Source organism: Pholis gunnellus (assembly GCF_910591455.1).
Source record: "Pholis gunnellus genome assembly, chromosome: 15".
In the NCBI taxonomy this organism is placed as follows: domain Eukaryota; kingdom Metazoa; phylum Chordata; class Actinopteri; order Perciformes; family Pholidae; genus Pholis; species Pholis gunnellus.
The window spans coordinates 5022353-5038852 of NC_136542.1; the positions used below are offsets into that span (position 1 = coordinate 5022353).

At 40.8% G+C, this 16500-nt stretch overlaps 2 protein-coding genes across 4 annotated transcripts; one reads left to right on the forward strand and one right to left on the reverse strand.

The window, feature by feature from the left end:
* Nucleotides 1-1697: 1697 nt before the first annotated feature.
* On the forward strand, nucleotides 1698-4935 carry dusp23b (dual specificity phosphatase 23b). 3 transcript variants are annotated; one of them, XM_079174178.1, is made up of 4 exons: nucleotides 1698-1728; nucleotides 2071-2167; nucleotides 3067-3346; nucleotides 3811-4935. In XM_079174178.1, the coding sequence occupies exons 3-4, from the start codon at nucleotides 3077-3079 to the stop codon at nucleotides 3994-3996; spliced, it is 456 nt and encodes a 151-aa protein (XP_079030304.1). In that variant the 5' UTR covers nucleotides 1698-1728; nucleotides 2071-2167; nucleotides 3067-3076; the 3' UTR covers nucleotides 3997-4935. The 3 variants fall into 3 exon arrangements, with proteins under 3 accessions (XP_079030304.1, XP_079030305.1, XP_079030303.1); XM_079174179.1 differs by lacking the exon at nucleotides 1698-1728 and having other exon boundaries at nucleotides 1941-2167; XM_079174177.1 differs by lacking the exons at nucleotides 1698-1728; nucleotides 2071-2167 and adding an exon at nucleotides 2259-2365.
* afdnb (afadin, adherens junction formation factor b) lies at nucleotides 4386-16014 on the reverse strand (the record flags this gene model as incomplete). The annotated part of the gene is made up of 23 exons (XM_079174660.1): nucleotides 4386-4495; nucleotides 4931-5009; nucleotides 5599-6501; nucleotides 7031-7171; nucleotides 7330-7424; nucleotides 7547-7705; nucleotides 7799-7917; nucleotides 8684-8757; nucleotides 8876-8941; nucleotides 9046-9132; nucleotides 9218-9309; nucleotides 9419-9617; nucleotides 11729-11872; nucleotides 12139-12410; nucleotides 12541-12635; nucleotides 13074-13219; nucleotides 13345-13544; nucleotides 13639-13719; nucleotides 13874-13977; nucleotides 14077-14204; nucleotides 14292-14398; nucleotides 14727-14919; nucleotides 15919-16014. 23 exons carry the CDS (start codon nucleotides 16012-16014, stop codon nucleotides 4386-4388), a joined length of 3690 nt encoding a protein of 1229 aa, XP_079030786.1.
* Between the last annotated feature and the right edge of the window lie 486 nt (nucleotides 16015-16500).

A 16500-nucleotide genomic window follows, 5' to 3' on the forward strand; every position in this document is an offset into this window, starting at 1 on the left:
GTTAGCGAAAGCTTTTTAATGGGATGTTTGAAACATGCGACTCTGTGATTCTTCTTTACAAATATCTGAATATCAAGTCTCTGTGTATCAACATCTATCTGGCAAATGTGATGCAGTTTGTCTCCTTCAGATACAAAACCCTCTTTCTACTGTTTGTATAAAATGATTAGCAAGTAAACTGTGCTGTGCTGTGAGTTCTGAATGTTTGTGTTTGTATCATTAACTATTGCATGAAATGGACAAACAGTCTTCTCTATTTCCATTCATGTGGAGATTGTATAAAACAGGGGCGTCCTCCATCTGGAAGTGCCAAAACGTTATTAAAAACAAGAATGATTCAATATGGACTCAACGAGGACATCTCTCACATATAAATAATTCTGGAAACATTGCATTGCAGGTGGAGAAATCACATTTGGGTACTAATTAGATATTTAAACTGCAGATAATACCAGATGTTTGGACTGATTTGGTGACGGTTGGTTTAGATATTTTCAGATATATTTATATGTATTTATGCAAACTAGAAAACTTGAAATATTCCCGTATGTTTCATGGTATGGGGCAGTCTGAGTCCCGGTAACACTGACCCAACAGGAAAATCAATGATTTTACCATTTTATTTGACTTTATTAACCATTATCAGTAACAAAAAAACTGCTAAATTAATTAGGCATAGCTCCTCAAATATATGGCTTATACACATATGTTTGGTGTTGTATGAAAGGTAAGAAGTTAAGGAATATGATTCCAGTATAGGTCAACGAAACAGGAATTGCCATTTCAGAGAAAATAGAGAAGCAATTAAGAAAGAAAATAACATTTTTATCCTCACCTAAATTCTGAATTTCAGAGGCAATAACATAATGATGCAACTGAATGTCTCCTACTCTTTGACTTCAACTGTAACTATACAACACATAACTATTCTATACTTTAGTTATTAAAGTCAGTTAGTTAGTAAAACGCACTATTGGCTGCATCCAGAGTTTCTTTCCTTCCTCCGTTCATGTGAATGAGCCCAAAAACGAGGCTGAACAAGTGTGCCAGGAAACGGGGCTAAGGAAAACGCTAGTGCGCATGCTATGTGGACCCATACATAGGGAAGATCCGGGTATTTACCTCTGAATTATAAACTCGGAAGTTTTTGTTTCATATTCCTCCAAAGAGGACTCCACTTCTCTTTATTCATTCATCATCGTGGAGCCTCTCCATAGCTCCCGGAAGAAGCCGCCAATACAGCTCATGGTGTGGGGGTTTAGTTCCCCTTTAAGATCACTAAAAGCAAAAGTAATGACATTTATTGTTTCTACACACAATAAACACACAATCATTCAGTAATAAATATATCATGATAATCACAATTTAAAGATGTACATTCATGTAGCGTAGAGTTAGCAAGAAAAACAATGTCAGAAGTGGGATTCGAACCCACGCCTCCAGGGGAGACTGCGACCTGAACGCAGCGCCTTAGACCGCTCGGCCATCCTGACTTGTCTATATCAAGCTGACAGACGCTTATATAAACCAGCTTTTGAAGGTAATTTTTCAGCTGGACAGCTAACGGTTTCCAGCCGGAAGAATGAAAGGTCAGCTAGTATTGCGACTGGGTTGCTTATGTAAAGACTGTGAGCTACTCGTACTGTTCTGGCTCCGTTAGCAGGAAACGTAGCAAGGTAGCACCTGCTCGACAAGTAACGGAACGTCCCATCCTCTCAAAGGAAAACTGTAAGTCATTTTGCGAGTAGTTTTCGGGAGATACGGACATTAATGTGTGCTAAAATAGACGGTAAATCACTTAAGCTAACAAAAACTAGAGACTAAACTCTAGCATTACTCTTCTAATCCTTCGGTAATACTAGGTGAGGCCTGCACAGTGCATTTACACTTAAATAAGGCATGTCCTAATATGTTATGTTATTAATGTTAATCTCATGCTCCTCTGGTCTAACCAGTGTGCTGACGTTGGGAAGACAAATAGCCTTTATAGTCAATATACTTTCTGCACTTTCTCATGACCTTTGATACCAATTTATTCAACCGGTTGGGTGTACTAACCCACGCTTCCAGGGGAGACTGCGACTTGAACGCAGCGCCTTAGACCGCTCGGCCATCCTGACTTGTCTACATCAAGCTGACAGACGCTTATATAAACCAGCTCTTGAAGGTAATTTTTCAGCTTTCAAATTCTTAAGGACAGCTGGTTTCCAGCCGCAAGAATGAAAGGTCAGCTAGTATTGCGACTGGGTTGCTTATGTAAAGACTGTGAGCTACTCGTACTGTTCTGGCTCCGTTAGCAGGAAACGTAGCAAGGTAGCACCTGCTCGACAAGTAACGGAACGTCCCATCCTCTCAAAGGAAAACTGTAAGTCATTTTGCGAGTAGTTTTCGGGAGATACGGACATTAATGTGTGCTAAAATAGACGGTAAATCACTTAGCCAGCTAACTAAAACTAGAGACTAAACTCTAGCATTACTCTTCTAATCCTTCGGTAATACTAGGTGAGGCCTGCACAGTGCATTTACACTTAAATAAGGCATGTCCTAATATCTTGAAATATGTAATGGTAATAATTAATTAACTAATAATTAATGTTAGTGTGCTGATGTTGGGAAGACAAATAGCCTTTATAGTCAATATACTTTCTGCACTTTCTCATGACCGTTGATACCAATTTATTCAACCTGTTGGGTAGGTATGTACTAAAATTCCCATATAATATACAATACATATAATGTAAACACATATCTGCCAATTTACCTTAAAAGTTTGTGTTATGGTGCTCTTGTACAGTTTCTATTTTTACTTATATTCTTATTTTAGTACTATATACCTAGTATGCTATTTATCTGTACTTATTAACAACAAACAAATTACCCCCCCTAGGAATTAATGTGTTTATGTACAAAATACCAAGGACAGGTTAGATTGTAGCAGTCTACAGCTGTATTCACTTTTTTAGGCTTAGCATGTTTTTTTTTCTAATGCCCTTAACTCAAGAAATAAAGTAGTTTATGCAAAGAAACTGGCTTGACTTCACTGCTGTCCTTCTCTCCTCTTCTCAGCTTGACTAGCATGGCTTCCACGCCGCCACACAATTTCTCCTGGGTCGATCCAGACAAACTGGCCGCACTGGCGCTGCCCAGGATGCCATCTGAATACCAGTACATGCTGGACAACGGTATCAAACACCTGGTGTGCCTGTGCGAGAGAAAACCACCTTGCTATGACTCGTGCCCAGAGTTGCAGTTTCACCACATCAAAATAGTGGACTTCACTCCTCCTTCACCAAGTCAGATTGATAGATTCCTCTCTATCGTGGAAGAGGCGAACTCCAAGGGAGAGGTAAGATATAGATACTGGGTAGACCGTGCTTTATGGATGGTAATGGTCATAAAGTACTTGGACTCTCACACAGTGAAATCTTGTTTGGCGTGTCTGATTTTCTTCTTCCAGTTGTCAGACAGGGTCAGTATTCCTGTTTATTTTTCAGCAGTTCTTGCAAAGACGGTTGCAATTAATGATCATTTTTATTATCCATTAGTCTGCCGATTATTTTATCAATTAAAAGATTCCTCATTTGTTCTTTAAAATGTCTGAAAATAGTAAAATAATCCGTAAAATCCAGGAGGATGTCTTCAAATTGGTTGTTTTGTCTGATTTTAAAGTCTAAAACCCAAACATATTCAATTTAATACAACAAAAGACAGAAACTAAATGCAAATTCGTGTCTCATAGCAGTAACGCAGGATGGGTGTGCTGTGTTACAGCCGAGTAAACTAAATAAACACTGTATTGTTCCTCCTCAGGGTGTGGCAGTTCACTGCATGCACGGTCACGGGAGAACGGGGACCATGCTGGCCTGCTACCTGGTGAAGACCAGGAAGATATCGGGGAGCGACGCCATCAATGAGATCCGCAATCTGCGGAAAGGCTCCATCGAAACTCACGAACAAGAGAAAGCTGTGGTGCATTTTTATCAGCGCACAAAGTAGCTTTTACAGCAGGAATAAATTCACACTGCTACTTCTGCTATGAAGCGGAAGTAGCAGTGTTAACTTTTTACAATTAATAAGTGGAAGAAGTGCCTCAACTTTATTGCTAAATGAACAATTTATTATTTATGAATAGAAAAATACAAGCATTTAATTAATGTTTGAAGAGGTGATAAAAAAACTGAATGTCCTGGAAAACAATACTGAACCCGGTATTGACATTTCGCACCAGATGCCTCTGGGACGTATCTACTGTAAATACATCACATCACACTGTCTTCTCACATGATACTACTGTATACTGTCATTTTGCTTAGCAAATGATTACTCTTGTCTATAAAGACATGCGCCTCCTCTGAGGCATCTGTTTACAAATCTCGAACCTTCTGTTAAGCACTGGACGCCGGAGAAAAGAGACGCTGACGCTCCTTGAATGTGAGCTTTTCGGGAGCCGACACCCTCCTGGTTTTCTCCTCCTGGTTTCTGTAAATGAACGATGGCATTAGATGATATTAGCACGAATACTTGTGTAGTTTTAAGGGGGAATCACCTCCGGGGACACAAACGGTAGCCTGTGCTGTTTTAAAATGTATTTAGAGAGTATAAAACTGTTATTCTACTCAGGGATCTCTTTCAAACACTTTCTTTTTGTAAGAATTAAATTGCAATAATTTAACTATTTAACAAATAGATGTAATTAAGAAGCTTACACAAGTCACTAAAGTAGAAATGCTGCCTAAATAGCTGCTTGTTAGATTTGATTGAATTTCAATGTTTTACAGTTTAAACTCACTCTTTTGATGACATGTTGTTAAAGTCTTGACTCGGTCCACTCTGTCTTTGATCTGCCAAAAACATGGAAATGTTTCAATGTACTTATAGAATAAGATGTCTGATGAGCATGGACTCTTTTGAATAAATGACAAACGGTTACCTGTCTTTGCCTTTGTCTCTGCCGGCTTTTCAAACTCTTTCAATTCAGTGTTGACGTTCCCAGCAGAGCTTATCTTGTTCTAAAGATGGGAAAATGAATAAATACAGGTTATTGTGGCTTTTTAAATATCAACTTTATCATTCCGATTGATCCATAGTTCACACAGAAGTATTCCATTGTTGATTAAAGCAATTAAGACAATTTCAACTTTTTTATTATTATATTACGTAAACATATGTAATATGTTTCCCTTTAGTTTGGGAGAAACTTTACATTTAACACTTCATTTTAAGCAGACGTACACCGACCTTATTTTGTGTTTCAAGAGCAAGAAACACATTTATATTTACTGGTAAAACGCTACAATATGGTCCAATCATGTAGTAATAATCTATAACCCAAAGAGTGTTGTAGGTGGGGTCATAATGTCCCATAATCATAATTATTAGTGTTTGTAAACTGTTTGTTTGAAATGTGTACTTTTTATCTGTTATATACAATTTATATGTGATCATGTACCATGTTTGTTGTACTCACTTTCCTTCAACCGACCTAACCTACCTATTTTAGTTAGGAATTTCTTTCATTTCCCAGAATGCCTTTTGGTAACATATTTCATTAGGATCTTTAAGTAATTAGTGAATATCTTTCCTTTAACTTACACCTACCTGGGTCTTCACCTGTGCTCTGTTCTCCAGCTGCTGTATTGTCACCATCATGTCCAAATCCTCATCTTCCTCCTCATCCTCCTCATCCTCTCCTCTCTGCTGAACCTCCTGCAGCCTCTTCTGAAACTGACACTCCAGGCTGAGCCTTCGGAGCCGGTCGCTCTCCTCCACCGTGCGCCGCGCTTTGCCCTGGAGCTCCTGCACCTCCCGCTCCAGGAGCTCCACCGCACGGAGCCTCTGCTGCTTCTCCAGCGTCTCCTGGGCCTCCCTCCTCCACGGGTCGGACCGCTGCTGGGGGTCTTTCGGCTTCGCGGGACACGCGCTCTGCTTCTGCTGAGTGGGAGGTTCTTGGAAGGAGACGTGTTTAGTCGGAGTGATGCTCACCTGGGGTTTGGCAGCCTGACCCTTGTGAGTGGTGGACCTCTGCTGCTGCGAGGAGAGCGAGGGATGAGGCAGCTTCTTGATTGCAGTAATGGGACATGCGTAAAGATGATCCGCTCTGTTTTTATTTCCATGTGCTTTCAGGGTTTGGCTCATCCTCGCCGCCAGCAAAGATGAACTCTGGAAGGTGGTGAGAGGAGGACTTGTGTGTGAGTTCACCGCTCTGGTTACGGGGATGTCGATGCGTATGGGCTGGTTGGAAGGCGTCGGTGTTGGGTGTTGTGAGAAAGGAGTTCTCCAGACACCGGCACCACTTGTGCGGCTGCCCTGCTGCTGTTTTGTAGGAGAACAATAATCTGAGAGGATGTCGTGACTAGAAACACTCGAGCGAATTGGGAAAGATGAGTATTGGCTCATGGTTTGCTTTGAACGCTGCTCCTTCTGCTCCCACAAGTTCTGCCTTTTGTCCAGCAGAGGGCCTCTGCTGTCCACACACAAGTCCTCCTGGGACAGAGCTTGGCGCTAGAAGGATAAATACAGAGATTTTTGTACCAGTTACTGTCTTGTATTGTGTGTGTGTTGTTATTTTATGAACAATCAGCAGTGGAATAAGCTCCCACATCTATTAGCTAAAACCCTAAAAGTACTTTGTTAAAGTACACAATACCAAACGGTACTACAAGTACTGTATAAAAAGTAAAAGTACTATGAGAGTTAGTAAAGGTAGTTTAATCCTGTGTTTCAAAACCAAGGGGTCAGGCCCCTCCAAAGGGTCACAAGATAAATCTGAGGGGTCGTCAGATGATTATTGGGGCAGAAAAGAAGAGAAAACAATGTACTGCAACACAATTATGTATGTTATTAAAATAAATACATACTGAAAATTGTCTATTCGGTAAAACTGCTAGAAGGGAAGAAGGGAAGAAGGGGTATCGCTTTTTATAAAAGGTCACAAGACAAACATGTTGGGAAGCATTGAATTCATCTTTAACAATGTATTGTATTTCCTAATCTTATCATATGTTTTTTAGGCCCTTTAGTGAAGACTTACCATGAAGGTCCTCTTACTGGAGTACTGTCCATCTAAAGGCCTCATAGACACTTTCAATGTTTGCTGTGGTCGACTGCTCTCAGACACGTTCTTGTCCTGGGATTTAGGGGTCGGGAGTGTCAAGTATTCCCTGTGAACTGTCTGAATACGGACATAAAAAAGGTCATTTTGTCACACAAATTCAGTTAAAAGCAACAATTTCTTGTTTGAATATTTACCCAAGAATTGTTTTTTTATAGTGACTGAAAATGTAACAAATGTTACAATAAATTAAACGGAGAAATCTAGAATAATCTCACATCAGCACAGAGGTTGACACTGGAGACAGCAGCCATGTTGTTTGCTGTCGCAACAGCGTCGACGGGTTCATCTCCATCCTCGGGGGAAAAACACGCTGAAATAAGGAGAAAATGAGAAGTTGTTCTTATGACCCTCAAGCATTAAGCATATTTCATATCAAGGTATTTACTTTATGAGCCCAGCAGTGATACGTGATGATAATAGAAGTGCACCCACTGTTCATGTTGGGGTTGGAGCGATACAATTGTCTGTTTCTCTGCATTATCTGGTCTTTCGACCTTTTGCTGCCTCCATGGAGCCGTTCTGACGGACCAGGATCCACAAACCTGTACAGCATGAGCGCTTTACCGTTTGGCTTGGTGTGGCTCGTAACGCCTTGGGAAGCAAGAGAGGGCCTTAATTAAATCATGGAGAGCAGAAGTGAAAAAAAAAACACCAACGATGGATGAAGTTTTATGGTGTTTTCACCTGTTGTCCTCTCTGATGCCGGCTCAGTCAGCAGAGCTCCCAGGCCGTGGTAGCTCGCTCCAAACTTTGCAACCTGTAAGGTCACAACGGGGCCGGTTTGCATCATGATCGCTGCTGCCCTAAATCAATACAAGGATTATGTTTTATTATATAATAAAGACTGTATACCCTTCCATACTTTGTATTAGATTATCTGGGTCTTGATCTGAGAGTAAAACACATAACTCTTTCATGTTGGTTCAGTTTTGAAAGAAAGGATTACGCCTCTATCACTTGGCTATTTGAAAACTGTTCCAAGGGGGGAAAAATACTTGGTATTTGTTCAGTATTTGGACATCAACATAATATTGTCCAACCAAATACACAGTTGTGCTTTTTATCACTTTTATGTCATGAGAAAAACAAGAAGAGGTTACAGCAGCCGTGCTAGCCGCTCTGTGAGGTTGTATTTAGCATGTTTATCATGTTCACCATCTTAGTTTAACATGCTAACACATGCTAAACATGTGCATTAAACACGGTACAGCTGAGGCCGTTGGGCATGTTACTTATGCATATATTTGCTCACAAAGCAAAGTATTGCACACATTAAAACTTTGACCTGACGATGAACGTTATTACAATTCATCCTGAGGAGAGCATGAATGTCTGTGACAAATCTCATGGCAATCCATCCAAACGTTGGTGAGACTTTTCACACAGAACCACTAGAGGGAAAGTCGTGAAAGTTATTTTACGATTCATCCTCAGGGGAAAATGAATGTGTGTTGCAAAATGTCATGGCAATCCATTAAATAGTTGTTGAGATATTTCTGTCTGGACCAGAGTGGTGGAACAGAAGTCACAGAGTCATGCTGATCACATGGCTAAACTTTTATAGCCGACCTTTCTTGGCTGAGGCCGACCACACTTTGACCATCCACACTCAGCAGCTGGTCCCCAGCTGTTAACCTGCCATTCTGCACAAAGTAGAGATTTTGTCTATCAGTTCAATCAGTCCTTGTATAATTCTATTAAATGATTCTGTACACTGCACATCTCGAGGTAGTACGATGAACAAAATATGTTAGATCTCACCATCTCGGCTGGTCCTCCCTTGACAATGGATTTGATATAAATCCCGAGGTTTTCTTGCCCTGCTCCCTGTGACATAATAAGAGGGAGGGCATTCATTAGTCGAAACATTTAGCAGATAGTTTTGGTGTTTGTTTTGTTCATTTTATTTTTTGCAGAATCGAGGCACTCACCTTTGCAGCCACAATGCTGACCCCCATCCCACTGTTCAGAGGTTTGTTCAGTGTGATAGTCACAATGTCTGGCTCTCTGTGTGCTGCCTATTGAGGAAAATACAAATAAATGACATGCATCCTGCATAAATGTTTGATTTTATGTTAAAATTAAAGTCTACGATTTTCTTACCAAACATGTGCGCTCTGCAGAGGAAGTTGGTTCACTGAAGTACACGGTCCAGTCACCGTTAGAGTTTGGCTGGGATGTCAGAGAGCAGAGACCTGGAAGAGAAAGAAAGATTTTAAGCGTGTTTATCTTAGATACACGACATTCCTGGTATTCTACAATATTTTCAACATTTTGCAAATATGACTATTCAGAATTCCAAACCTTTACGGCAAATTGGCTCCAAAAATTCCCTGAACCCCAGCGGGATTCCTCTCACAGTGTCACAGGAGTATCCTCCCTCCGGCAGCAGGAAAGGCAAATGTAGGTCGAGGCTCTCTTCCAGCTGGACGTCCCGTCCTTCGCTCCGAATCAGGTTATCTGCTGAGGCCTTCGCAGCCGTCACTACGGCATCGATCAAATCCTGCAGCGAGGACGACAGGTGGCTCAGACAGCGGAAATATTTCAGGAAAAGGTCGTTCTAGTGTATAGATTGGCATTTGTCATTCTGTGACAAGGCTTCAGGGAAGCTACATCCAATCTGCCTGCTGTGACCCTGAGCAGAGTACTGAAGACCGTCCTGCAGATGATGCTGACCTCCCCAGAGAGGTAGAAAAGTACAACATTAAAGTAATCTTGCAGTAATATTGTCCCTGATATTGCAGTGGTACCAGTTGTAAAAGTTTCAGTATAAACTGTTGTGTAGTGTTGTAAGAGTCTGGTGAAAAGTACACAGACCTTCTCTCAAGGACTGTACTAGTAAAGTGTTGAGGTACTTTTACTGTGCTTGCCTAGTTTCACTTGTGATACTTTACACTCCTACTTCAGTACAATTACTCTTCATCAATTCACTTTACTCAGCTATTCATTTTAAGATTTAACATACAGAACTTATAATAATTGTGTAGAATATAAAGCTTTGTTACTGCTGAGACTAACCAACAGTATAATGTAGCCAAAAGCTCCACCGCTAAATATTATTAAAGTCCCATTTACATAGAAATGAATCTGCTTATAGCCAATAATATATAATAATAATGATAATAATAATAATGACATTCTGCTGCATATTTATTACTTTTGCTTTTGATACTTAAAACAAAATGTGTTGATACTTTTAGACTTGTTATTGAGTATTGAGTGTCTTGACATATTAAATACGTCCTGTCATCACTGTAGGGCAGTTTGCTTGTAGTAGCAGTACGGAACATTGGTAGTAGTGATATTGTAACAGAAGCCGTATCTGTACTCCAGTTGTTTTAATATTTTAGGGTTTCAACTTAGCTTTTACACAACTTGCTCGGAGCCTAAACTCGCTGTTAGTTTATCTTTATTTACGTTGATCATTCCCCGCCCACCACAAAAGAGGAGTCTGGCGTTTCCTGTCCTGATGTCGACTACATGTGACTCCCGTTTTACTTCAGAAAGCTAAGTATGTGCGGCTTGCTGCTAATATTAGTTCGTTTTTTGGTTGATAATGTAATTTCTGTTGCACCCACCTTGCTGGCTGCTTTATGCTTTTATGCTAAAGTTACTGTTTGCACCTATATTTGCATTTCTTTTTGTTGTGGCCGAGCTTATTTTTGTCTTTTTATGTATCCATGCTATTAGCTTAATTATCTTTAGCATGAGCAGGATTAACACTGTTCTGAAGGTATTACTCAGATCAGAGACTCATCCAATTAACGTAGTTGTTAAGTGCATACAAATAGTTTCAATTTTGGATTGTATCTATTTATATATTTCCAAAGTTGCAACTATTTCCTGAATCAAACAAAGATGGTAGCTGGAAATTGATTGGCTATCTCCTTGCATGTTTTGTATACGACTTAAAATATAAATTTGTATATTTGTTTACTGTTGAAGTTTGAATATAATTAGGTCAATATAAGAGACTCCAAGAGACTCTACATGAGAGGCACACAGTGGGACTTATTTTAGCGTGTGCACGATGGAGCTTTCATACTGTTGGAATTCATAGTGGTGAAATATGATATTTGTTTGACTACAGTATGTGTTATGGGCTGAGTTGGATTCGAGGCATTGTTCCTACTAGGTTGTTGCAGTAGTTTCGGCTCTACTAGAGGGCAGTATTGTATGATTGTGGTTTTGCACATGCACAGCGCATTCACAAAATGATTTCCCTGTAATATTGGCTTAATGGGAAACTCAACATGTCTTTTGTCACACCGAGTAGGTAGTCCAACAGACACCTCATATCACGCAGAATATAATATTTCACTCAAAGGCAATGGGTTTATGTGACAACTCACTTTACTATTAGTCATCTATTATTCATGATCCTATTCATCATTGTCAATTATTCATATTATTAAATCCATACTGCCGAGCTCCTGTTCTGTGGTTGAGGCTTTTGCTGCTTCAATGCAAACCATAATCCTATATGCTCTGATTAATAGTCGTACTTACATGTCGACAGGCTATTTGTCAGACAGGATGTTACCCAAAAAGCAGCGCCACAGTCGTAGTTTCACGCACAGCAGAGGAGTGGAAGAACGGATGAAAAGCACTCACAGCTGGAATGCGAGGTTCACTGGTTGCATAGAGGTAGCCAGATAGCAACGCCTGCAGCTGCTGTGAGTTCATCTTGAAACAGGTGCTCTGGACGGCCTTCACGTCTTGCATCGTGTACTTGTTCATGGTCAGGAGCATGGTTGCCTAGAAACAGCCAGGCAATGCTATTTTAACAGCTTGTACTGACTGAAATATGTGCACTGATACGTGAATAAAAGCTGAGATGAAAACTGCAAACCATGAACAAGATCAGAAATATATTATCTTACAAAGAAGCTCACATTATATACATTTAGCAAAAATGGTAATTTGATTCAGTTTTGAGGTAGACACTAGTTCCATATTTCATAAAAGCCCATTCTTAGCTTTTTAGTTTTTTATTTGGACATGCAGTGCAGGGAGGGACTGACCTGGATGATGTGTCCGAGGTGGCAGTCCGCAGCCAGCTCCAGGCCCTGCCTCTCCGCCCAGGCTTCGATGGCCATGAGCCTCTGGCGGAGAGCGGCTCCCCAGTAGTGGGAGCGCAGGCCTGGAGTGTTGGCCTCCGGGGTCATGAGCTGGTTGAAGAGCCAGACACTGATGAAATGGAAGAGTTGGGAGAAGAGCTGGATGGTGAGGGCAGGGTTGACCCGACAGCGGCGTAGAAGAGACATGGTGTTCATCAAGGTGTTCAGCACCATCTCTGCACCAAGGCAAGACAAAAACGTTGACAGTATGTGAACAGGGAGGCAACGTCAGCTCTTCCAAGAGTCTTAAATTAAGTGGCGGACTCAGTCAGATAATTGTTACTGTACAAATAAAGAAACATTTACCTATACCAGCGGGCAGTGCGCCATGTTGCTCAGGATCAATCAAAAAAGTTGGCAAGTGCTTCCTTAACTCATTCTGAAGACACTGTAGCAAGCAACTTGGGAGAATAAAACACAAACAAAAACTTTAAACTGCACATTCACGGCCGGATGCCTTTAACCAAAAAAGCTGCGAATTTCTATTCATTGGATTTGTTAATAGTTTGGCATTTATGTACTGCAAACTCTGTTCTGTTGTTGCATATCTTATACACACTTATCTGATATATATGAATTATCGGATAATAAAATGTCCACAGACAATATTTACAGACATAGTGGGAAGAAGAAATACATGTGGAACTAACACCGTGTTGAAGTAGTTCCTGTATCTGTGTGTTTTCGGCTATTACAGTGGATAAGAACCTATTGTAAAGGGGTCTGGGTAGGTAGCCTGGTCAGCGGGCTAAACATGTGATTTTAGCTGCACTTGGTGCACTGGCTCTGTTTGGATTCACCATCTCTGAATCTCTACGCTCAGGTCTTGTCGTCTGTACCTGTAAGCTTTGTGCACCAGGTGGGACAGATCCAGCTGACTTTGCCGCGTCAGCGAGCTGAGGTCTTTGTCGTGCTTGAGGAAGTTCAGCAACTCGGAGGAGTTGGCCATCCAGAAGGCGAGAGCACCGGCGATGGCCTGCTGCCTCTGCAGGGGCAAATATAGCAGCAGTGTCATGTAAACTCACGGAAACAGAATGTTTGCTTTATAGATTATATATTTTTATTTAATGTGTGCAATTGTAAGAAAAGTAAGAGGTTCCTTGTGCTTGCCTGGATGACCTTCGATGTCATGGCCACCATTTTGCTGGCGGTCGAAGTGACACTGTGACCACAGAGGGATGTGCCTCGCCTGTAGTGGCGTTGCAGCGCAAAGCGTCCCACAGCATAGAGGATGTATGCAGGCGAGAGCTTGAAATGAACTGTGGAGCTGTTGGTGTAATTTATGACTGCAGATAGGAAGGCTTCCTCAGCTGAAATGTAAAAGACGCCAGCAGGGGGCAGGAGGACATTGTGACAAGTATCAACACAACACTGGAAGAAAAGCTTTTCTTGTTTCATACTCACAGCTATCGCAGAATTTAATTCCAATTGGTAATCCAGGTTGATCGGAAAAATCCGGATAAAGATGTTCTGTGTGCTTTCCTCCTGTATTTTATCAAACAGAAGTCATCAGCCACCCTGTTTGTATCATGTAATACAGTTCATATTGATTTGGAAGTTGAATATACTGACTGAATGGGAAGTATATGGTCTGCACTGGTCATCATTTCTATTTTTCTACATGTTGCAGATGACTTACCCGCGGCAGTCTGCCTCTGTTGCTTTTTGTTTTCTTTGCAGCTCTTTTTCCCCTCATGGTCAGAGACATGAATGCTGTTGTTGTTCAGTAGCTTTTCAGTTGACCTTAATATTTATTTGAAAAGAGTAGATTTTATTTTGACCGTTAGGCCGGCCTCAAGCAAACAGTCTGGAAAAAGTGAGTGTGAGCATTGAATATTTTACCCATTCTCATCATCTGAAATCTTGTCAGTTGCTTTCGTTTTGTTCTTCTCTTTCTTTTTTTCTTTTCTTGACAGAGTCCTCTTGAAGCTTTGGATCACGCCTCCCTTTTCCTTCTCGTGACAGTTTTCCTTTGTAGTTCAACAGACATTAAATATATAATAACATAGATGTGAGATTATGTGAAGAGAGAGGGAAACGAATGGTTCGAGTGGTACCTCCAAACTCTCCTTGTCTTTCTTCAGCACGAAACGTCCTTCTCTGTTGTCTGTGTTCCAGTTTAACTGTACAACCAAAGGTCTCTCGTCCAGATCCAGTTTACGTTCTTATTCAACGTACAAAACAAAAAAACAACGGTCAGAGCGTATTCTTAAATCAACTGGACTTCCAACACCAAATTAAAGATGTGACTAACAAGTCCTTTCTATATCAATTCATCTTAAGAATGCTTTTGGTGTCGTTCAAAACTCCCCAAATATTGAATTTGCTATCAAATAACACAGTAAAGCAGGACATCTTCATATTGAAGAGGCTAGAAGCAGCACATTTGTAGTTGGATAATAACTTGAAGTGATTAATCGATTATCAAAGTTGACTTATTCATTAATTGTGTTGTCCTTTTCAACGATATACAGTATGAGTCGAGTGATTACCTTTATTGGCGTGGATCTCATACAGGGAATAAGTAGTAGCCAGCATTTTCATGTCAGGCCTGAACTTCTCTGACAGAGTTTCGATCGCCTCCTTAGTTGAAGAGTTGCTGCAGACTCGCAGGCACTTAGTGGCCACATTTCCTCCAGCACGATCCTCAAAGTAGAAGCGCATCACTCCATGAAACTCCAAGTTCTGCCAGAAAACAGGTTTAGCTTTTAACTGAGTCCAGTGTTTTCTGCTCCTTTCAGATTTCTCCCTCTCATAAAGTGTGGTGAGAACATATTTCTGAATAGGCTTTTAGAACAAAAAGTCCAATCGTCCCTTTACATAAAATACTGCTTTGGATTTAGGAATTTATTAAGCTTTCAAGAAGTCCCTAAAAGACCTAAAACAGGAATGCAGATCAAAGTGGTAAGGAATATGTAACTTGCACCAAACACTTCAGTCAACACACTAATATCTTCCTAGTATTCAAAGTAGTAGTATTTCTGTTACTACTCTCAGTTACACAACCCTAAATGCTGTCCACACGGCTGTGAGTTGATATCTGTAGGGCAGCAACTAACCACTAACCAATACTTTCATTATCGTTTCATTATCGACTAATCGCTGCATCAGTAGATTTCTGTATTTACATGTCAGGATAGTGGTGGAGGTAAGGAGAGAACATATTGTCGCCCTGTTATTGACCCTTCATGTTGTGCAGAGCTGCGGAGGACTTAATCAAATCATACACTATAGTGTACAACAACAAGGAGGCTCTGTGCTCCGTTCCAAGATAGCAAACTTTACTCCTTTCAACTTTGTTAAAGCATACCAGATCAACTTCTTACGTTCTGACCTTTCACAATAAAAGCCCTAGACATATTCACAGCATAACTTTTTCCCCACACAGCTTTTTTAAGTTTCTAAAACAAAACTCACTAGAATAGCTAACAGTGGTTTAGGATATACAACAATTTGCCTCAGACACTGCGGCCGGTATGAATAGTTTTGATGCACAAGTATTCACAGGCGAGTATTTCATATTTTCATGTTGTTAATTCCTCACGCCCCCCGGTATGTAAAAGGCCTTCAAGCTATATCTAAATCTGTGGCATTGACATTTTTACAGAGATTACGGTTAATACAAAGGTAAACAGAGAATCTATATGGCGTATGAACCCTGTCTGATGTCTGCAGGCGACTCACCTCATCAGGTCGACTTATTTCAAACAAGTCCAGTCTGTTGTTGTTCCAATGTCTGATGACTTCGGCTAATTTCTCCCGTTCGGCCTCCTCCGGCATTTTTCACCAATTAACCTCAAAGTTTCTACCCGACTGGCTGCTGTAGAGTTTCTCCAGAAAAAGAGCGAGAGGAAGATCCTGTGACAGGAAAGTTTGTATCTGTCTTGGGTATTGTATGTATTAGGACCCCACCCCTTCTTCAATTTATTCCCCATTAGTTATAAACTCATTGTACTGCGCAGTGAGTTCTCACACATAATTGCCTGCTTCATCCCCACGTCCACACCCCCTCTCCACACCCTCCCCACACCCCTCTTGCCTCATTTAACGGGTCAGTGGATCTCCGTTATGTGAGGCCAACAGTTTTCCTAATCATAATCCGTCCCAAATGATTCCCATCTCTATGTTCCACAACTACATTTAATCTGTCATTTTCTTTTTAATCTTGCAAAAAGTGCATGTGTTGATTTCTCAAGAGGGCTTACTTGCTCAACTTTTTGCATGTATTTATAACTATTATAGTATATTTTAACCATGCCGCAGCAG

Coding starts and splice junctions, on each gene's coding strand:
- dusp23b (XM_079174178.1), top strand. CDS start 3,077: ATGGCTTCCACGCCGCCACACAATTTCTCCTGGGTCGATCCAGACAAA. Junction 3,347..3,810: donor AGGCGAACTCCAAGGGAGAG/GTAAGATATAGA, acceptor GTTCCTCCTCAG/GGTGTGGCAGTTCACTGCAT.